The 23,177-nt window shown below is 37.8% G+C and overlaps 2 protein-coding genes across 2 annotated transcripts; one reads left to right on the forward strand and one right to left on the reverse strand.

The window, feature by feature from the left end:
- Nucleotides 1-9,309: 9,309 nt before the first annotated feature.
- LOC126627014 (uncharacterized) lies at nt 9,310-12,459 on the reverse strand. Its single transcript, XM_050296430.1, has 3 exons — nt 12,083-12,459; nt 10,232-11,696; nt 9,310-9,805 (listed from the first exon to the last, which is right to left on the reverse strand). Exons 1-3 carry the CDS (start codon nt 12,416-12,418, stop codon nt 9,546-9,548), a joined length of 2,061 nt encoding a protein of 686 aa, XP_050152387.1. The 5' UTR covers nt 12,419-12,459; the 3' UTR covers nt 9,310-9,545.
- Nucleotides 12,460-19,931: 7,472 nt separating this feature from the next.
- On the forward strand, nt 19,932-21,597 carry LOC126627306 (UDP-glycosyltransferase 89B2). The gene has a single exon (XM_050296761.1). It carries the CDS (start codon nt 20,060-20,062, stop codon nt 21,569-21,571), a length of 1,512 nt encoding a protein of 503 aa, XP_050152718.1. The 5' UTR covers nt 19,932-20,059; the 3' UTR covers nt 21,572-21,597.
- The last annotated feature ends 1,580 nt before the right edge of the window (nt 21,598-23,177 follow it).

The raw sequence follows: 23,177 nt of genomic DNA on the forward strand, positions 1-23,177 counted from the left end.
AAGTGATTTAAAAACGAAAATCATGCTTTTCGACGAGACAAAGAGAATGGTACCTTTTTCGACAGCTAACTCACCATGGTTTGGCCGAAAAAGGCTCGAAAGTGGCTAACTAGAGACTAAGACAGCCACTTTCGAGCCGTTTTTCGGTCAAACCATGGAGAGTTAGCCATAAAAAAGATACTATTCTCTTTGTCTTGTCGAGAAGTATGATTTTTGTTTTTGAATCACTTGATTTCGTTGAGTATTGAAGAAGTTATGAATGTTTAAAGTTTATCCAGTTTCCGGCGAGTTTTCAAGTTTTCACTCGGACCAGTCAACTTTGAGGCTATTTTACAGCAATATCTGGCAACCATTGGGCTTCAAAATAGGTATAATCTTATTCTACACTTTTCTATCTTCATTTTGATATATTATGGGTCGAATTTGGTTAAGAAACGATTGAGTTACGAAGCTTTGAAAATTGCCCAAACTTCCCGCCAATAGCTCCGGGACACTTAACGGAGTTTTTAACGGAATGACCAAAATGATGGATGGTGGAAAATCTCAAGGACCACTTTTATCGATTGGAATCTCAAAGACCAAAGTGATGAGTTATACAAATCTCAGGAACCATTTTGGCCATTTACCCTTCAGAAAATTATTACTCTACGTTTATATTCACTATAATTGTGCAATGGATGGGATGGGATTTCATCTGGAATCATCCATCTGTAAATGTTTCATTTTACAGTAATCACAAATAATTAAAGATTCTGTTCTTTAAAAAACAAATCAAATGTGTAATATGTTCTCGTGGATTCTTATTCGTCCACATGTTCATGGAGAATCTTGATGTTAATTAATCAAGGATTATGGTTCTTTATCTCTATATATCATGAAATTTGGAGAACAGCTTGGCATATATTTAAATTTGGAGAACATGGATCTGAATTCACACGTCGTACAAAAACAAAAATAAAAATTAATAAGTCGTACCATGCATGTTTCAGATAACAGGTTTGACACAATTTACGACCCATTAAAATAACGAGTATAGCATGAAAACAATACAAACACGACAAACACGATTCATTTGCTGGGTCTAACCGAAACACAAATCACGTGATGTATCAATTTAGATGTTATAATAAGTCGATTATAAGCTAGAATGTCTCATCTTTAAAACATATTAACAGAAAATAATTTAACTAATATAATATTTGATACACCAAAAAATTCCGCATTCTTTATTATCATATATAGCCACCCTACTCTCAACATATGGCACCGATGCTTCTATTCCTCTAAATTATTTACAAAAAACATTTTCTGGATACCTCGAACCTGTCTTAATTAATTTAATATTTCTTGATGATACATTTTTAGGGAACATGTTGTTCAGTAATAAGCCAAATGCCGTGTCAAGCAAGAATTAGATATGTTAAGTTATTTACTAATTATATGATTATGAATTGTCATGTGACGCCCACCCGAAAGAGGACCCAATAATTATAAGATGCTTGCAAACACTTGTTCTCTTCAAGTTAATTCCTTGATTATAACTAATTATTAGTTAGTATTAGTACCACTCATGTTTCCTAACACCATGCCATCATGTCCTAATTAGTAAAATATATTTTTCATTTTTTATTAAAAATATCAAGAGGCATGGTGATGAATTAGGAGAGAAACCCCGGACGCAAATATAGACTTAGAATGTAACACAATTGAAGATATTGTCTTCAATTTGTTAATTAGCAGAGAGACAGACCAAAGGTATTGTCCTCAACTTATTAATTACCATTTGCACAATTCGAGAGGTGTAAGATATTATCACAAAAGACTTTGGTATTAGTTGGAGTGGGGGAGGATATTTAAACTCTTATTTTTTCAGAGAAATGGCTGATGTGAGATTTCAACATAAGGGAGTGCCGACTGTCGACTACCTAACGCACCCCTCCTCCTTCTTTGTTAGGGCTTCGGACCTACAACGCAAGATAAACTTACACAAATGAAATTTGATTAATATATAGCAGTATTGGAGTTTAAAATTGGGAGTTTTAACGAAAAGCACACGGTACTGTTCACTTTAACGAAAAACCATATTTTTACACTAAAAAGTCAAACATTGTACTATTCACTTTACAATTTGTTTTGTCCTTGTCATTAAAACTCAAAATTTTCAAGCCATTTTCATTAGTTTTTCTTTTAAAATTAGTGTTCAATGCCCAATTCACATTTATGCTTCAAACTAGTGAAATCCTTTTTTTTTTTCCCTTTCATTAAAGTTATTGATGATTAATGAAGTGAAAATAGTAGATGTGTTGTATTTCTAAGACCACTAGAAGTTTTAGAAATTCCTCTTTTTTGTTTAAATTTGTTTTTTTTTTTGCAGGAAACGTGTACTTTATGTGGATATATCAACAAGAACTAGACTCCAAAGGAAGTTCCACACGTGACCATCCTATGAATATAGGATAAAATTTTGTATGGACAAAAATTGAACCCCACATGTTGCATCATCTGCCCAAAGAGTTGCAAATGCATCTAATGCTGCTATCTTATCTTACATCACCTGCGGTCCAATGTTTAGTTGATAATTGTGTTTATATTAAGCAACCCAATTAGTTAGCACATTAATTAGGTAGGGTTTGATAGTTATTTATAATATAAATCATACTTGGGTGGAAGTTTACATGATGATTGTCGTTTCAGTTTCACACAATAATTTTGCAATATACGTACGAATCGTATATGTCATATCATATGCGACTTATGTTGTTGTGCCACGACAATAGAGGAGAAAACATAGGCATGAGTTGTTAATCATGTTATCTGTATGACACCTTTATGAGAGGTATGAGAGTCCATTTCCTTCAATCCTATGCTAGTTTCGCCCGTGGGGTGTTGTAGTCAAACAACTTTAGCAAAATTTCTCTTGTTGATAAGTACTATACTATATTTCATATAATTAAACATATTAGATTAAGGGGTTTTCTAGTATGCACTAATGTATACTATACCCCGACATTTGCCACTATTCGATGATTTACTATTGAATCCTTGAATGAAATGATTCAAGAACCACGGGAGAAAGCAACAACTAATAAAAGAAGGGTACATAGTGTTATTCACACATCCAATTTTACCTCTCACATATCCTTATTAATTTTTGTCCACTGATTTTCTTCAAATCATTCGATCACATGGTCAGAAACTGAAAATGATATGATAGAGGAATGGGTGTGGATAACACCACCCGTACAAGAAACCAAGTTGTAATTAAAAATACAGATAGGTAGATAAGGGTAATTAACAAGATTAGGGTTTGGGAAGATGATGGGCAGATGAGAGGGGGTAATGACTCCTGAGTGGCTCAACCGCTGCAAGGAAGATGTGACCGGAAAAGTGATGTGCGGTCGTTTTCACTTGTCGTCACAGAGGCAAAACCAGTGGCTTGGGGCCACCTGAGTTGACCCCCCACCTCACGTGCATCAGAATACCCGCGAAAGAAAGAACACCACCAACACAAACAGTAGCGCCACTGCCTTTGTTTTCTTGCTTTTCTTAATTGCTTTGGCCCTTTCACCTTTTTGGCAATTTGGAGATGGAAGATGAGAGATGGGAGATGAGCCAATCGAACTAAATCTGTCACCGTCCATCGGCTTTAATTTGGGTCCCATAATCCCCCATTAGTCTTAAACAAATCCCTAAAGTTCTTCATGAAATATCTTTACACTTCATGGTAATACGGCATTAAAACTATTTATGCATCAAAAGTATAATTTTTGTCAAATTATTATGGATTATATTTGTAATTAGTGTCGGATTTCTATATAATAAGGATCGGTATTGTATTATTATTTACACATCAATACTAGGAGTCATATATCTACATGTTTTGACAAGAAAATACGATTAATAGCTCTCAATGAGAAAAAAATTTAAGGGATTATTTGATAACCTTTTTTTTTTTTTTCTCAGGTTTCACTTTTATTAAAACTAAAACCCGACCGTTGGATAACTACTTTTAGTTTTCAAACAAATGAAAACTAAAAATCAAAAGGGGAAAACTACTTTCTTGAGTTTTTAAAGTTTGGCTTTTAGTTTTCATTTTTTTTGAAAACTGAAAGTAATTACCAAATGAATTTTCTGTTTTCAAATGACCCTTTAGGAGAATATTGATAGATAGAAACACATGTTATAATTGAACATATTCATATATAACACTACATTAACGGTTTGAGGATCACACTAGTTCATTTATTTTGAAATTTATTTATAAATTAACAACTATCTATTACTAATTCAAGTGTTATAGTAAATCCAACTTGAATACGAGTCATCTCGGACGTAAGCAACGAATATTAAATTGATAATAATGTTGGTTATGTTATCCCATGAAGACCTTTAACCTATCATTGATACTTCCTTTAAACAATTATGTTCCAGATGGTGAAATTAATTATAGTAATCATATAAAATTAGAGGACCTATTACCCTAAACAATATATGATTACTTATTTGTGACCACTTCTTTATGCTAACCCTACCTCTACTAAATAACTTAAAAATAAAGTGATTAGAAACAACTTATAGAAAAAGTGATTAAAGATTCCAATACATAATGACAGTATACTTGGTTCATGTACCAAGTATACCACCAATATTTTATTTATAAATTTGTTTTTTAATATAAATTTTATAGCAAGAACATAGAAAAAATATTAGCCAAATCCAAAAGAATAGAAATCAAAATTGAAATCTCATTTTCCTATAAATCAAATCGAAAGCTTTACCAATAATTGGTATGTTAATATAAAATTAAGCTAATTTTAAAAGAAAATAAAAGAAGAATCCGTAATTATGAACAAGTTTTCGATTTACTTAAACTTCGACCGCATGACGTTCTTATTCAACTTGAAAAAAGATATGCACACTTTTGGTTTAATTTATATATCATATAAGTACAGCATATTAATTTTGGGCTCGTTTGGAAGTTCTTTTAAAATGACTGAAAGCGCTTTAAAAAAAAAAGGTTCTAAAATCACTTGAAATGCTTTTTAGAATTCATTTACGTTTTTACTAGAGGTTTGTTTAAAAACGTTCACAAAAGCTCCTTCTATAATTTTAAAAGCATTTTCAAACGAACCCTCTCTCTTCCGCTCCCTCGTTATTAAAGTCGAATTCATTAAACTAGAAGGGGGAGTTTAAACAATTATGGGAAAATTGGGGGGCCTTTTGTTTATAGTAACAGAGTGTTTCGGCGAAACATAGACATTCCCTTCTTAAGGAATCCGTTTAGGGATTAGTTAACAAATCACTTGTGCTTTGCCTCTGGCGTTTTAGGATAATTGGATTTTCCTTTATCTAATCCCTCACAGCCTCTCTCGCTGACATATTTGATTAAACTAATTAATATTTCTGCTTAATTAAATCATCGTATTAGGAAGCAACCAATTAGTTTTCTCCACGACTTTTACGGGCGTGGACGCGTGTCAGTATTCCCGCGGAATCCGCGCTCCATCACGTGATTGAAAATGTCTGCCTACCACTTCGTCAGCCTCCCAAATCACGTGGCCAACTCACCCTTGAGTTGTGGGTGGGCCCCCCACACCACTATTACTCGATCCCGTTTCTTCCGTTTGAAAGAAAAAAAAAATATTGAGAAGACGGTTTTGGAATCGTCTGAAAAGCGGTTTCGGCATTCACCTGTTAGTTGACGGCGTTAGTGTTCTCCCAAAACATTTTTTCTTAAAAGGCCATGCACAACAAGATCTGGTAGGAGAGATTTTTCGGTGTGAAAATAACACGGGCCGGTACATCAAGTGTAATATTATAAATGATTAGAGATTTTTTTTTTCAATTTCCAATCACTTAAAATATGACGCTTGGTGTACGGAGTCGTGTTCCCATCACATTAAAAAATTTCTCATCTAGTAGGGTTTGGGGAGTCTATACTGTACATAAATTTATTGTTCAATACAAGTGACTCAGATTTGCTGGTTATTACTTATGAACTATTCAGAGAAACAGGTCAAGGTCATACTTTAAACAATATCGATATTGTCTTCAACTTGTTAATTATTAACTGCACAATTCGTCAAGTTTGAGATTTTATCACAAAGGATCTCGTATTCGTTAGAATGGAGTTAAGATATTTAAGCTCCTCTTCTTTCTTTCTTTCTCTGGTCAATGTTGCAGTACCGGCTTGCTCTGTGGCTTTGACACCATGTCAAATTATTAGAGAGACGAGCTAAAAGCTTATTTCCAACAACACTAATATTGTTCATAACTTGTTAATTACCACGTGCACAATCCTCCAGGTGTGAGATTTTATCACAAAAGGTTTCGGTATTAGTTAAAGTGGGATTAAGATATTTGAACTCTTATTTCTTTCTTTCTCTGACCTATGTGAGATATTTAATAAATTGTAGAACAAATTTTCTACACTTTGTAACGTCACTGTAACATTCAAGACCAATAAAGTCACACAAATGTAGAAATATGAAACATATACAATTTATTTTATTGATTTGAAATATCACGGTCGTATCAAGAATGTAAGGGAGTCATTCTTTCCCTTGGGGATTTTTTGGGCACGAGAAAACTGGGAAAAGCAGTTTTCGGTTGGTGGTGGGGAATACGTTGTACTGGGCTTGCCCATGTGATATGCATACGTATGTTGTCGCAATGACGTGACGGGACCCCTAACTCCCACTCAGCCGAAGAGAGCAAGAGAACGAAGCGAACGGCTAAGCACCACGCACGTGAGCAGGCCACCCCTCACGTGAGCCCATCCCCTGCCGTTCATGACTCATCAATCCCTGCCGGCTCGTGCGGTGGGGACCCCAATCTCTCCCCACGCCTATCCCCTACTTCCTCCCTCTCTTTTCTAACGCCGTCCTACGCCGCCGCTACTGTCTGCTAACGTCGTTATGCTGGCGAAATACCTAATCAACCCCTTGGAGTTTTGCGTGACGTCATATGAGGAAGTAGCACGGCCGCATCACGCAGTGGTTTGGGATTTCATAGGTTGCGAGAGCTACCCTATCTTAGGGCATAGGCCTACATATCTACGGCTCTCTGCGTAACACTGTTTGGTATGTGCACGTGGTTGCCGGTGGCGGTGTCAATCTCGGATTTGGATCCTCTCCTGTGCTTGAAAGGCAGAACCTCCTAAACAAATCACACGAATCGTTTGAATTTTGATATAACGGCTATAAATAAGAAATTCTTCTAATAATTATAATAATTATAACCGTCTGATCAAAATCCAGCAATCCGTGTGAGTTTCTCAACCTCCTAAACTCGGAAGAAAATCTAAATCCGTCAATCTCTTTCTCGTGACGGTGTCACGTGGGGATGGAAGGTGGGGCCCGAGAATTACCCATCCCGGAAAAAACGAAAGAGGAAGGGCAACAAATTCAAGTGGGGGCATGCGCCTGCCTTTCCCGAGTGACCTGTCGTTAATGGGTTGCGAAAAGGATGTGGTGGGTGACGTGGCGTGGTCACGTGGTGATTTCGCGTGTGGCTTTGCCTGGTCCTTGCGAGTGCGACGTGGCACCCGGAGAGGTGGGGGTGTCCCCGACGGGACCGGATTCCCTTATAACCTAAATAAACTGAGTCTAAGGATCAAATGATCCGAACCATTGAAATTTCATCCAACGGTTACAATTATTATAACTTTTAAAGAGCCATTCTGTATGTGACCGTTGGATCAAATTTTAACGATCTGAATTATTTACTCAGAAAGCTTGGTTTATTTGGATCCGAAAGGGATTCGGTTTGGTCTCCGACAACCGAGGGAAATAAATAAGCTTGGGATTGGCATGGAAGATCGGATGATTAGTGTTCCGAGGGCTTCGGTGTTGGGCAGCACTTGCCAGTGTTTTGAGCACATTGCGGGTTGTTGTGTGTTTGGGTGTCACATGGTGCAATGTGAACCTTGATTGCCTAGTTATGAGGTTGGAAATTTGGATGGTGTTGCTTAGGCCTGGCATTTTGGACCTAATCCGTTAACCCGATCCGACCCAACCCGTTAATATTTGTATTTGGATGGATGTTTAACGGGGTCGGGTCGCTAACGAATGAACCCGTTAACAACCCATTAAATAACGGGTCACTTTGGGTCAACCCGTTGGACACGTTAGGACCCGTTAACACCCGTTAGTTGAGGATATTTTAGTAATTTTAGTAAAGTCTTAATAACAAAAAATAAACTTTATGCAAAAATAATAATAATAATAATTGTTAACGGGTGTTAACGGGTGAAACGGGTTGGGTTCGGATGACCCGTTAGCTTAATGGGTTCGGTTCGGGTGACCCGTTAACTTAACGGGTCGAGTTGAACCCGACCCAAACCCAATAAACCCGACCCGTTTACAGGTCTAGTGTTGCTACACTCATGATATATGGGCACACTACGTGTCGATACTGACCAAGCTAGCATTCTCGACTTGTAGGAGAGAAACTTAAAAACTTCAGTACGAGCATCCAGACCACGTGACTTGTCAAACACACACCCAATCCTCGTACTGCTTCCATCTAACTACGTTGTATTTGAGAAATTCTTGTGTACGTCAGAGAGTGGACTAGACGAGAAACCAAGCGAATTGGAAGCTGTATGCCTTGACGAACATAGCAGATTCGAACTTGTCAAACTTTGAGGCCGAACAAGGAAACGAAGAGTTTCTGTTTGATATGGATTGTGAGAATGCTCGTCGAGACTTGCTCTCAAAGCAAGATGAGACTTTGGAAGAGGATGAAGATAGGGCTGAGGGAATCACTTCCCAGCCAAATTGGTAGCCAACTGCTTCAAAATTGTCCATGCCCCCGAAAAGAACTGATGTGGATGGGAGAAGCCGGCTACAGCGAGCAGGTACCATCCCGGGAATCAGAAGAATGGAAATGATCAGTTGCCAGCCTCAGCAAGCTTCTTGAAGGTTGCTGATATGTGTGAGGATGAATGGATTCTGTTCCTTGAAAAGTTCAGGGAGCTTCTTTACCCCGCCTTTGGCAACCGAAGGTCTGCAACTTCTAGTCTGACATAGAAGAATGGAACCACAGAGGACAAGCTGCTATCAGTTTTCGTTATGGAATTTGGGATTCTCTAATTTCTGCAGCATCAAAGAACATCGTCGTCAGCGGTAGAAGCAGCCTACGATATAGAAATGTAGATAGTTTCCGAATCAAGAGGATCCGGGATCAGCTGAAGTGCAGGAATAAAGATGAAATCGTGTTCTTTGTTTTCTGTTTTTATGCTTGTAGCTTCCATCTGAGTATGGCAAGAAAACAGTCGCAGAAAACCAGAGAAAGTATAGAGAGAAATGAGGAAAAGCAAATACAACATGGTTATATATATTCTGAAAGTAGTTTCTTTTAAGTCAGTCAGAGCAGGGCTCCCCGACTCCTTGCACCTGAGTTAAATACGGGATGAATCTCGATATGCTAGATAAGACACTACTGCGAAATTACTCCACATTCCTGCTCTCCTATGGAATAAGATTCATCATAAAATTTAGAAATTACTTTATTCGTGGCTGAACCGTGGCAGTTGGAACCGGTTAAGATGGAGCTCGGCTTAATTTTGCGGAACCAGCTGAACCACACAGAATAGAGCTGACTACACCTTTCACAAAACCATCAAAGCAAGCTCGACAAGAGTTTGGCATCGGACTGGGTTTGTGCGGCGGCTGAAACTGCTCGGTGTGGGGGCATTCTAAGCTAGGGAAGGAGTACATACCAGACTTTGAACGCTTTAAACCACATGCGCCATAAATGGTATGCGTGGAAAGCCTTGCGATTTCCTTGAATGCATCAACTCCTGAAAAAACAAAAAGATTTCGAGTAAATTAGTTAACTTCTGTTTCAAGTAACACATCTGTTTCATCAAAAGGCAATCAAACAGTGAAAATAAGCCCAACTATTTCTGTTTAATTAACAATGCATTGAAATGTAAAATGCTTTTCCCTTATCGTACTCAACATTCCATCATGCCAGCACTAGAGTTGATCAGGGATGAGAGCCAGGGTAATATCTGTCTACTATAAGAGCCAGGAAGTTGAAGGAATACTTGTCGTCAAAGTAATTCTTGGATGCTCCGAGAGTAAATATAAAAGCGGATGTCCTAAAATCGCGATAGTGTGCTTAAGTTTGTACTACCTGCCCTAATTACTTGCAAACTATAGCATTAAACATGATAAGTATATGTATATGGATCAAATATTAAACTAGGACGTAAAAATCATACCTAATGGTTTGTCTTTGGTTAACATCTTCAAGTTCACCTTCACAACAGAAGCGATTTCACTTTTGGCGTCTTTTCTTGATTGGCCTTCCACACAGCTCTCTCCCCGGCCAATATTTCTCTTCTGCGCATCTAATTTACTGGAAGAAGTACTGATCTCTGGTTTGGCATAAAAAGAAGAAGGTGCTCCTTCATTTACTGAACAAGCAGACCTATTTTGCTCATGAATGATGTTTGCTGCAGCCTGCTTTATATGTCTAGCTGAAGGGCCTTCGCTAGGCGCGACTGCATCCTGAGGCGTAACCCTAAACTGCGTATCCTTTTCCAACTTTACAGGTTGATGTCTTATTGTTTCTTTTTCACGAGGACTGCATTTGTAGGACTCCTTTCCGGTTTTTCTCCGATCGCAGGCTCCAAGTTGTTGGCTTCTCAAAATATCAGAACTCGATGTTACATTTGTTGCTTCTTTTGAAGCACTTGATATCCCAGAAAGAACTTTTGGGTGCTGAACGCCACTGCTGCTGCCGGTGTTTGTATGAACGTGCTGTTTCGACTTAATGTCACGTGTTCCACAACCAACTTGATTTATTGGTCGATGACACCCTGCGGAAGATGAGGATTGTGCTTGACTTGAAGTACCAAAACAAGGATTTACATTAGTTCGTTTTCTTGAATCACTTGTTGTGCTGACGGAACTGCCGCTGCACTTTTTACCAGCATCCATTCTTGACTTTGCAATTTCCATCATTTTCCATGCTTTGTCGATATCACTTAAGCCACAACTGTCTCGATTTCTCGGTTGTTGACCACTTGTGGAAGATGAGGACTGTGTTTGGCCTGATCTTTCATGGATTATCACACCATTTTTAGGCTTTTGACTACTAATGCAGCCAGATTTAATTGAACTCGAAGTGAAGCTCAATGAACCACTTTGGATGGCATTCCAATTTTCACGGAGTTCTTGTACTCGAGTGCACACATAGCGACGGTGAACCAATGTTCTTGCACCTGATGCTGCAACACTTGGTAGTGTTTCTGCTGGCGTGGTAATTACTTCATCCGCGATACTGGTAGACCTGTCACGGACAACTGGAAGTGCAAAGTGGTCTGGAATTCTAGGGATTCTTGGGAGATACCTATTAGCCGCCGAGCTATGACCATATGATTCTTGTACAATGTCAAAGGCCGATATATTTGGGTCTGATGGTCCTAAAAGATATTCATCGTCAGAATCAGAACTAGAATCAACGTTGTCATCGTGTTCTCCCCTAATAGTAGTGCAGTCAAGGCAGAACCAATCACCTTCGGGCACAGTATTACCCAGTCCAACACAGTACGTATGAGCAGCTGAATCGCAAATATCGCAGAGCAACAGAAGATATTCATCTGCCATGCCGTGGCACACTTGACACGAAACTTCTTCGTGACGAAGAACTTGCCCGGCCATGTTGCTAGATGGATGGTGAGCCTGCGCATAACAACACAAGAACCAATGTGAGGGAAACATAAATTCGAAAAACGTCAAACGTTAGCAGCTGCAAACCTTAACATGAACTAGAACACAACCAATGTCGGAGAAACATAAACTACAGCACAACCAATGCGACATAAACTTAAATTTGTAAACGCAAACAATGCGACAGAAACATAAATTTGAAAAAACACAGACTGATAGGAAGCTGCAAACTGTAAATTTACAACACCAACAATGTGACAGAAACACTAATCGAACGTTAGCAAGCTGCAAACTTTAAGCATAAATTTTTTGAAAATCTACCCGTTCCAGAAAAAGCCTAATTCGAAAAATACGAAACCCATATTAGAAATACAATTAAATTGAAAAAACATGAATACATGATCACAAGCAGGAATCTTGACGACTCGCTCGCGGGCAAAGACGCCGTCTTTCGGCGGCCGGCGAATGGTGGTGAATCTGCGGCGGCAGAGTGGGCAGTGCGACTCCTTCTTCGACCACTCCATAATGCAGAGAAAGCAGAAGTAGTGGTCGCAGCAATCGATTTCGCCTCTGATCACTTTGCCACCGTCCAGGAAGCAAATTGGGCATCGCTGAGAAGATGAATTTTCAGGTTCTTGGGGTTCGTGGGGAATTGGGTCCTCTTCGATTTTTGATTTTAGGGTTTTCCGCCGTTTGTTTTGGGGAGAAGACGGGCTGTCTGTGTCGCCCGCCATTGGAGCTCTCTCTGCGCCAAATCTAAACGGAGTTATGTTTGTTGGGGACATTCTTTATTTTGGTGGCGGAAATTCCTAAACGGGGTTGGAAAGTAAATGGGCCGGGCTTAGTCTAAGTTTTACCCGATCCACTTGAAAATTCTTGGCCTAATGATTTGTTTTCTTTCCTGTTTCTTTCCACAAAAGCACATGTTTACTTAAAAATATAAAATGAGACATAGCGCTATTCACACTCGTATCTACCTCCGACACATTTTTGTTAATTTTTTTATCATTTATCTACTTTAATTCATTCAACTCGATGATCAAAAATTCTTTAATTCATTCAACTCGATGGCCGAAAATTGAGAGACGGTGTGGACACACTACCTAGAATGAATAGGAGATCTGAGAAATTAGGAATAGGGAAAGTAAAGAAACGAAATCAATTATTTGATTAATTGATTACCCTCCTTAATTAATTTGATTCTCCATTTTCAATGGTAAGACAAACTCATACTTTTCTGATTTCATATGTGCTAGATGGCTTGTTGGGGAGTGATCTTGTGAGGATTCCATAATCACACTTTAGTAGAAAAATACTTTCAATCTTATAGATCAGGAAATGTTTTTAAAATGATTGAAAATGCTTTTAATGAAATTTATATGGGGTTCCAAAAGCACTTTACGTGTTTTTTTGGGAAAAAAAAAACCAAATATGTGATTCTTACAAGAAACACTTAAAGTATTTTTTCAAGATCCATTTGGATTTTTACTAAAAATTGGTTTTAAAAACATTATCAACAAAAACGGTTTCAGTCATTTTAAATACATTTCCAAATGAGCCCTTCATCATTATTACAAAAGAAATAAACAAGAAATTTATATGACCATATGTATTAATGCATTGTATCTACTCATCGCAAATTCCTTATTTGGATGTGGGAAATAAACTTGGAATTTGAATTAAATACAGAATTTATAAATTGACATGCACTAATTCCCTTGTTTATATTCATAAATATAGAAATTTCAAATTTCCGCATGGAAAAAAACTTGGAATTTGAGAACTCCAATTCCCAAGTTTAATTTCCATGTAAATAGGTGTCATTTTTCAATTTCTACAATTGAGAGTTTCAAAACAAAAAATTCCGTATTCAATTCCATTGTTCTTTTAGGTTATCCAAACAAGAAAATTCACAAATTCTATAAAATAAAATTCCATCATTTAAATTTCCATCATTTAAATTTTTTTTAGTAATCTTAAATTTCTTCATCCAAACATAATGTAAATTGTAGGAAGAAATTCGAGCTCAAGGAGTATATATCACTTTGCCTCCTAAACCCAAATTGACTTTGGTCTACACATTTTAGTCGTTTTATTATTGTGTTTTCCTTTTCCCCAATATACTTTGTCCTTAATTTTTTTTTTTTTTCGTCAGTTGATAAATCTTGTTAGATTAACCACCAACGCAGTTTGAACCCACGCCGTCATGCAAGAGCTCAACTCTTTTCCAGTACAGTAGTAAAGGGCCACTTGTTTGTCCTTAATTTCTGTCACGAATCTTGCATGTTGTCAAAATTTTGTTGCGGACTTGCTGGTTTCCTAAACACCAATACATCGACCTTTCCGGGTTTGGTGAACAATAATCAACGGCGCATAAGGGTTGAGGCAGGTCAAGTTTCTCTTTGGTGGGCCAAAAGCTCAATCAATTACAAGATTAATTTCACTACTTTATGCGCAATTTTGTTTGATTTTCAAATCAGGCAAAACAAGAACAAAGGGGGAGCCGAAAGGCCCCGTTGAAAAAACAAGTGACGGTGGAGTCGATGCAAACTAAGAAAAACTACCCAGTGACGGAGCCACTGAGGGACTAGAATGGTCCCTCGCTGATCTCACATTTTGTTTTTCTTGCTACTATAACAGATGATGATGCTACTGCATATCAATCTAACACCACATATTCTTTCTATTCCTCTTATTGCATTGCAATCTTCACTTCTACTTATTCTATTAATTTTTCTTTGGTTTTTACTTATATCTTAAAGAATTTCTTGCTTACTCTTTACCTCACATTTGGGTTTTTGGATTTGTGCAATGTTTTTAACTATCTCTATTGAATTTAGAGTCTTTCTATTTTTATGCAAATTACGTCAATCTCCAATGTTCTAAGTTCAAATTACCTATGTTTGTGAGAGGCCTTCTTACACACCATGAAACTGTGTTGAAAACTGAAATAGAAATGAACGAAGTTACCCGAAAAATGTAGAAGCTTTGAGTGGTGAATGATTTTTGGGATGAGTCGCGGACTAAGTCGCTCTTTTTAAGACGTTTCGCGACTCTGCCAAAAGTGTGTAAGCAGTTCACAAATATCACGTCGTCTCCATAATAAAATAGCCCATAATCTTATTCCTCTGATAAGTTCTTCCTTGCACAATGAAAGAACCTTCGAACTCACACATTTTCTAAATGTTGCTTTCAGAACTCAATTTTTTAAAAACTATATAAGCTGTAGTTTTTTTTCCCTCTTAGCCTTTTAATTTCATACGCATAACTTGTATGTCTATTTACATATGTTGAAGTGTGTGCGTATATATATACGTTGAGATTGCAATCTGTCAGGAATCAAAGCAATTGAAATCCAAACCGCAAGGAATCATGGCAATTGAAATCAAAACGGATAAAAACCACAACGGGACAAAACGTAAGTCAATTCAAACTGAAAAAGAAAACAAAACGATTTGATTGCATGTTTCATATTTAGGGGAGATAACTCCTTAAACCAAAATTAATTAACTTTTAATATTGGTAATAAAACAAAACATAAATATATTTAAATATTTAAATAAAAACATAACTGCTTTAACAACTCCGCCACCGAAACTGACTAGTCATATGGTGTCCAAAAGATAGATCGGCTGAAACTCTCAGGCCTCAATGGTGATCCTGCGGAGGACATGGGAGACCGTCACGGGTGAGAGAGACCATCAGAAGAAGCAATGTGGGAGAAGAAGGAGGCTCCACATAAAACAGTCCCGCTACATTCACGGGCAACAACCCCATGAACGTGAGTGTAAAGTAGAGTGATGATTCCAAGCTCCGTCAACGTTCAACTTTATAAGACGGGATTGTGGGGCCAACCATGATACTGACCTCGAAGCACGCAGGCCCGTGAGAGGAAACGGTGCAAGATGGATTCTACTCACCTCGGCACCTCGCCAATGTTCCTCTTCTCGATTCCTCCTGTTCTTCATCTTCTCCGTTCAGAGGAAGAATCATACAAATGAAGAAAAAAACTTTTCAAATCCCTTCGAGCCAAATCTACCCAGTAGAGGATGGATAGGATGGAAGTGGTGGAAGAGATCCAATAATTGGATAAATTGTTCATTGTGATGAAATATGAGCGGTACGTCACGTGTTTTAACGTAAGTGGTGAGAAATTATATTTTTTAAGTTATTAATTTTTGGTTAAATTAGATTAATGGTCCTCGTGGCGGGAGAATAATCGGAAGATAGGCCCCGTAGTGAAAAAAAATGGATTTAAACTCTCGTGGTAAACTCCGTTAAGATTTAAGCTTAAAATTAACATTTATGTGAACTCTCCGTCAAACCAAAATTAACAATCCCACCCTTCCCCCAAAGATTTCATTGGATTTTAAATTTTCTGATCCAAAGCAATGTCACTTTTTGTGTTCTCTTGGTTAATTCAATCCGAGCGAGTTTTTAAATTTCAACTCTGTCTCTAAGTAGGATACCTAGAAGAAAAAAAGAGCTTTCTTTACGGTAAAACCAGAAAAATGAGCTTGCTTTCACGCTCAAGTGGCATCTGCAGTTGAGATTTGATATGGGTTGTGAAGTTTCAAGCTTTTGGCTCCAATCCCTTGTAATTTATTAACCTTTAGATTTTGTAAAGTTTGAGTAAGTTTATATTTACCACCCAAATTGCCGTTCTTTCTTATTTTTACAAATCTTGAAGCTTCTTTTACTGCAGAGAGGCTCCAATCACACCATCCTCAATCTGTAGGTCAGTTTTCACAACCCAATATTTCGTTTTTTAGTATTTGAATGGAATCGAAGCATGGATCAACGAATTCATAGCATTGGATGAATGAGTTTTTTTTTCTCTTTTGGTTACGATTGTTGAATGGGTTAACAAACAGATGAGGAAGATGTTAACTTTGGGCTTAAATCCTAACGGAGTTCACCATGAGGGTTTAAATCCGAATTTTTTCACGGGGCTATCTTCCGATTACCGTCTTACCACGAGGACCATTAATCCAATTTAATCTTAATTTTTTAACAAACATATATCATCATTTGTATAATAATACATGATGTATCATCCAGTGTTCCGATCACATTAAAAAATCTCTCCAATAATTGCTTCTTTTCCCCTTTTATCTGGTAGTTTTGCAGTAGCTTACGAATGTGAATAATGTGACTACCAGTGTAAAAGGATATGAGACCCATACCCCATTGAACATGTAAGAAGAAAAAGCTGATTAATTCCCACTCCTCTGCCGGTGAGCAGGTAATATTTTGACACTCAAGAAATTTTGGGGAATATTTTTGCTAACCATTTTCAAAAAGTAACAGTAATACTCATCATTCTATTTATTACGGTTAAATAAGTTTACATTTTAAGATATGTGTAATAAATAGACATAAATCACAAAATTTAAATTTATTTAACATACATAAGATGGTAAGCATTATCATCACTTGAGCGTGGTGAGAAAAATGCACCCATAAAAAAATTGGGACTTTAACGAAAAGCACCCGGTACTGTTCACTTTAACGAAAAACCATATTTTTACACTAAAAAGTCAATCATGGTATTATTCATTTTACCCTTTATTTTGTCCTTATCATTAAAACTCAAAGTTTTCAAGTCATTTTCATTAGTTTTCCTTAAAAAAATTGCAAAGAGTAAAATAAATCATGCCAAAAAAAAAGTAATTAACAAAATTAATGAAAAACCATAACAAGAAATGATGATGAACTAATTGAGAAGCTTCTTAACACTACAATCCAGTGATATTTTTCTTTACTTGTAAGTGAGAGGTCTTAGATTTGATTGTCGTCAAAGATGAATTTGAACCACATTAATGTTATCTTATTATGAAACTAAGTCCTCTACCTACAATGAAGATAATATCGATTGTTAAAAAAACAAAAATAGCAATGACCCCCACCCCCCACGAGAAAACACAACCCAAATGCTTTCCTTCCCACCAATCCATCACCAGCCACCCCCTTTGCCTTTTGAGAATTTTTTTATTGTGACCGGAACACAAATGATATACTACGTATTTTTATATAAGTAGAGAAAATTTTATTTTTTTAAGTTATTAACTTTTTAACACACATATTCAACTATTTATATAATAACACGTAATCTACCATTTCGTATACCGATTACACTGAACAATCTCTCCAACCTTTTTCGCCTTTTCCATCTCATGCCAACCAGAATTTGCCAAAAAATTACTATAAACCAAACCTACCTCCTCACATCCGCTCTACAACTTAAACAAAGCATTAACATTTTATTCTCTGTATCAAATTGATTAAAAAATAAGAAAACTTACTTTATTTCTACGTCTTAAAGAGTATCTATGCATCGAGATATGGGTCCAAATCTCTCTATTTCTACGATATAATAAAATTTATCTTTACTTGTAAGTAAGAAGTAAGGTTTCAAAAAACGTTAGGAGCCTAGCGCTAGTCGGTCGGGCGGCAGGCTAGCGCCTAGAGCCTAGGCGGCTAGGTGGGGTCTAGGTGACCTAGATAGATTTAAGTAAATTTCTTGTATATCTTGTAAATAAGTGTATATTGACACTTACAAAAAATTATACTTGTATAAAATTCATGGATAAGATAATAAAGAATAATAAAATGCAAAAAAAGTATCCAACACGTCCAAAATTTAAAAACACATTAAGAATATATGTCATATAACCATAATGATGAATATTGTAGGATGACACATGTACAATAAGCTCACAATTTAAAACAACTTATTCAGCGGATTTAAGTAAATTTATTATATATCGTATAAATAAATATTTGTTCATATCTAAAATATACATAATTTCATTTAGAATCATAAGATAATCAAATTTAAACATTAAATAATATGTTCTTTTTTTAAGCGAGATTAACGGGATTAAGAGTGGAAAAAGAAAAGAGTATAAAAAGTAGTAAAAAAAATGGTGAGGAACATTCAAAGAAAACGTGCAGGCTGGAATAGATGCTTTTCCTAGATAAAAGATGGTGGGACCATCTTAATTGAATCATGCAAACTGAATAATGATTCATGTTTACAACTCGATAAAAACAAAAACAATAATAAAAACAAAATAAATATGTTACTGTCGTAATAAACAAATTAGCCTTATGCAGAAACCAAGATAAAAAACAAATAAACAAATAAAACAACACAGGAAATAGGGAGAAAAAATAGATAAACTAATTAACTAGCACAGGAACCAAGGAGAAAGAAAATAAAGTAAAGCATCATCTTCATCTTCCTAGCGCTGAGTTGCACGGCAGCTTTGCAACAAATTTTTCCAGATTCCAGCATGCTCTGCGTACGCCCGCCTAGCCTTCACCCAACACCGCGCAGACCGGCATAACTCCGCCTAGTCCTGCCTAATCCCGTCCAGGTGTTCGCCTAATATATTTCCGATTTTGTGCCCGATTAGAAGCTAATCGCGACGGTAACCAAAAGCTGAGCGCTCATGCAGCCACCTAGACCTACTTTTGGAACACTGGTAAGAGGTCTTAGATTCGATTGTCGTCAAAGACGAATTTGAAACACATTATTATTATTTCATTAAAAAACTAAACCCTCTACCTCCAATGAAAATAATATTGTTTGTTAAAAAAAAATGTCAATGACCCCCACTCCCTACGAGAAAACACAACCGAAATGCTTTCCTTCCCACCAATACATCACCAGCCACCCCTCTCTTTTTGAGAAATTTTTCCTTATGATCGAAATATGAATGGTACGCTATGTATTTTTATATAAGCAGGAAAAATTTTATTTTTTAAGTTATTAATTTTTTAATACACATATTTAACTATTTATATAATAACACGTAGTATACCACTCTATATACCGATTACACTAAAAAAAATATCCCCTACTTTTTTGGCCTTTTCCATCTCATGCCAACCAGAATTTGCCAAAAATATTACGACAAACCAAACCTACCTCCTTACCTCCTCTCTACAGCTTAATCAAGCATAACATTTTCTTCTTTGTGTCAAATTGATTAAAAAACAAAAAATAAGAAAACTTACTCTATTTCTACGTCTTAAAGAGGGAGGTGGATTGTTTATCCTTCCATTTCCATACATTTTTCATCCCTTTTATGTTTTGTGTGCTTACAGTTAAATTACGTCAATATTTTATATTTTTATTACTTTTTATTTTATTATTTTTATAAAAAAGTTAATGTAAAATATTGACATGATTTAACCATAACCATAAGTATGGAAATGAAAGAGTACACAATCCACCTGCCTTAAAGAGCATCTGTGAATCCAGATCTCCCTTCCTTTCATTGCTTTTTATAAAGAAAACCTACTTGGGTATAACACTAATTCAAATAATAGTTTGGAGAACCCAGCACAGATTCTTCACGTCCACCATGAGTTCTGCCTCTTCAACCAAACCCCACGTCTTGGTGTTTCCATACCCAGCACAGGGTCACATGATACCTCTCATCGACCTCACTCACCAACTCGTCAATCGTGGACTCACCGTCACCGTCCTCGTCACCCCTAAAAACCTCCCTCTCCTCGACCCCCTCCTCTCCTCCTCCTCCTCCCAAAACGCTAACCCTAATCCCATCCAAACCTTAGTCCTCCCTTTCCCTCCACACCCCTCCATCCCCGCCGGCATCGAGAACGTCAAGGATCTCCCCATCCCCTACTTCTCCGCCATGATGTGTGCCTTAGGCCAACTACACGACCCCCTCCTCCGCTGGTTCACCTCCCACCCCAACCCCCCCGTCGCCATCATCTCTGATATGTTCCTCGGCTGGACCCACCACCTCGCAACACAGCTGGGTATTCAGCGGCTCATGTTCTCCGCCTCCGGCGCCTTTGCGATTTCCATCGTTGACGCGCTCTGGGAACGCATGCCAAAGCGAGACGACCCAGAGGACCAAGACCAAGTTTTTGCATTTCCCCAAGTTCCTAATTCCCCGAAATACCCCTGGTGGCAGCTCTCCACCGTGTACCGCTCGTACGTGGAGGGCAACCCCGACTCGGAGTTCATCCGAGACGGATACAAAAGTAACATGGCAAGTTGGGGACTCGTCGTCAACTCGTTCACCGAATTAGAACGGGTTTACCTCGAGCATCTCAAAGAAGAGCTGGGTTACGATCGTGTGTGGGCTGTCGGACCGCTCCTCCCTCCCGACAGGGTTAACGATGACGTTGACAAGGATGACGAGTCCAGGCCCACAAAAATAAGGGGCGGATCCAGCGCAGTTTCTCTGGACCACATCAAGTTGTGGCTGGACGCGTGCGCAGAGGATCACAAGGTGGTGTACGTGTGCTTCGGGAGTCAAGCGGTGTTGACCAACCATCAGATGGAAGCCGTCGCGTCAGGATTGGAGAAAAGCGGAGTCCGGTTTGTTTGGTCCGTCAAGGGACCCACAAAGGGACACGTGGAGGGAGATTATGGCGCAGTGCCGGCAGGGTTTGAGAATCGTACGGCGGGGAGAGGGCTGGTGATTAGAGGGTGGGCCCCGCAGGTTTTTATATTGAGTCACCGAGCCGTGGGTTCGTTCCTGACTCACTGCGGGTGGAACTCGGTTCTGGAATCGGTGGTGGCGGGCGTGCCGATGCTGGCGTGGCCAGGAGGGGCTGACCAATTTTGCAACGCCACGTTGATCGTGGACCAGCTGAAGGTTGGGGTCAGGGTGTGCGAGGGTGCGAGAACAGTCCCTGACTCGGACGAGTTGGCACGAGTGCTGGCGGAATCTGTGAGTGGGGACTGGGCTGAGCGGGCGCGAGCAGCGAGGTTGCGGGAGGCGGCGCGTGAGGCTATAAAAGAAGGTGGGACTTCGGTGAACGAGTTGGATCGTTTGGTATGCCAACTTTGTGCGTTGGAAATTCCGGCGAGTAGTAATTTGCAATCCGTGCCAAATTGAAATTGAACGAGTCTTATTTATCCCTATTAATCTCTATTAATTAATAAAAAAATTTATCAACCAAAAGAAGATGAAAAGATAATTTAGTCTTTTATCACACAAAAAAAATGATGGACAATAATATAATTTCAAAAGTTTAAATTTTACTGTTTTTATTGAAACCTTACCTACAGAAATATCTTTAATATTTAAAATTTAAAAAAAAAAAAAACTCCAACTTCCCACTTTCTCTCTCTCTCCCTCTCTCCTTCTCATATTTAAAAAAATATATTCATACACACTAAGCAAAAGTTAGTAATAATAATAAAAATAAACTATTACAAAATTTGCTTGTGGGTTTCCTTGTTAATTAGTGATTTTGAAATTGTTACAAATTATGGCCAAAAATATAACTTGTAAGTGCGGTGGTAGGGGTTGCGTTAGGTCAATTTTCTTTAAGGAATGTAGGGTCCAAAATTATACCTCTATTTATATGGTGATTTGGACAATTCCTAGCTATCTAGGTGGGCTCCAGTCATATTAGCTTGGAACGTTTTGAAACATCAACGTAATGTTATATGTTTCAACGTATATACATGATCTTGCAGTATTAGTTTGGATGGTAACATTCAAAAAGATGCATGCAAGCAGTAAAGCTACGTGAGGGTGAGGAGTGGTGACCGCCCCTTTCGTCGTCAAAAAACACGCCTGAAGCGTTGGTTCAGCCCATCCCCTCGTCAGAAAACTCGACTAGTTCAACCTTCCCTGTTCATGTGATATGGTTCTGCAAAGGTGATTCCTTTTTTTTTTTTTTTTTTTTAAACATCCAGGTCAAAACGATGTCGTTTTGATCCTGGTAAAAAAACTTAACAAATAAACAAAACAGCACCGTTTTGTATATGTTTGAAAAAATATATATAGGGGGACCGCGTGTCCCCCTTTTCTTTTTCAACCTTTGCCATTTGTCAATCAGAGAGCAAAGCTGCCCCCATATTCCCAACAACAACGTGCCAACGGAACGGAAAACCAGCCACTTTCCAAGCTCCAGTCGTCGCCAACCACTCCAGTTAGCCTCCAACCACTCTCCAGCCACCGGCTTGCAGCCTTCAAAGCCACTATTTTGGTAAATTTTTTAATTCCTAAATTTATAATTTCTAACCTTAATTAATTATTTAATACGAATGCATTTTAATTGGTATATAATCATATGGTAATGCACTAATTTGGTTATTGATTATTGATATGATTCTATGATTATTGATATGAAATTATGAAATTATTTTTTAGGGTAAAAATTAAAATTTGAATTTTTGATTAAGGTTTTAAAAAACGTTAGGCGCTAGTCGGGCGGCGGGCTAGCGCCTAGTGCCTAGGCAGTTAGGCGGCCTAAGCGGATTTAGGTAAATTTCTTGTATATCTTGCAAATAAGTGCATATTGTCACTTACAAAAAATTATACTTGTATGAAATCCATGGATAAGATAATAAAAGAATAATAAAATACAAAAAGAGTATCCAACAAGTCCAAAATTTAAAAACGTATTAAGCATATATGCCATATAACCATAGTGAGGAGTATTGTAATGTAGGATAACATATGTACAACAAGTTCACAATTTAAAACAACA

Source organism: Malus sylvestris, chromosome 6 (genome assembly GCF_916048215.2).
Source record: "Malus sylvestris chromosome 6, drMalSylv7.2, whole genome shotgun sequence".
Lineage (NCBI taxonomy): Eukaryota > Viridiplantae > Streptophyta > Magnoliopsida > Rosales > Rosaceae > Malus > Malus sylvestris.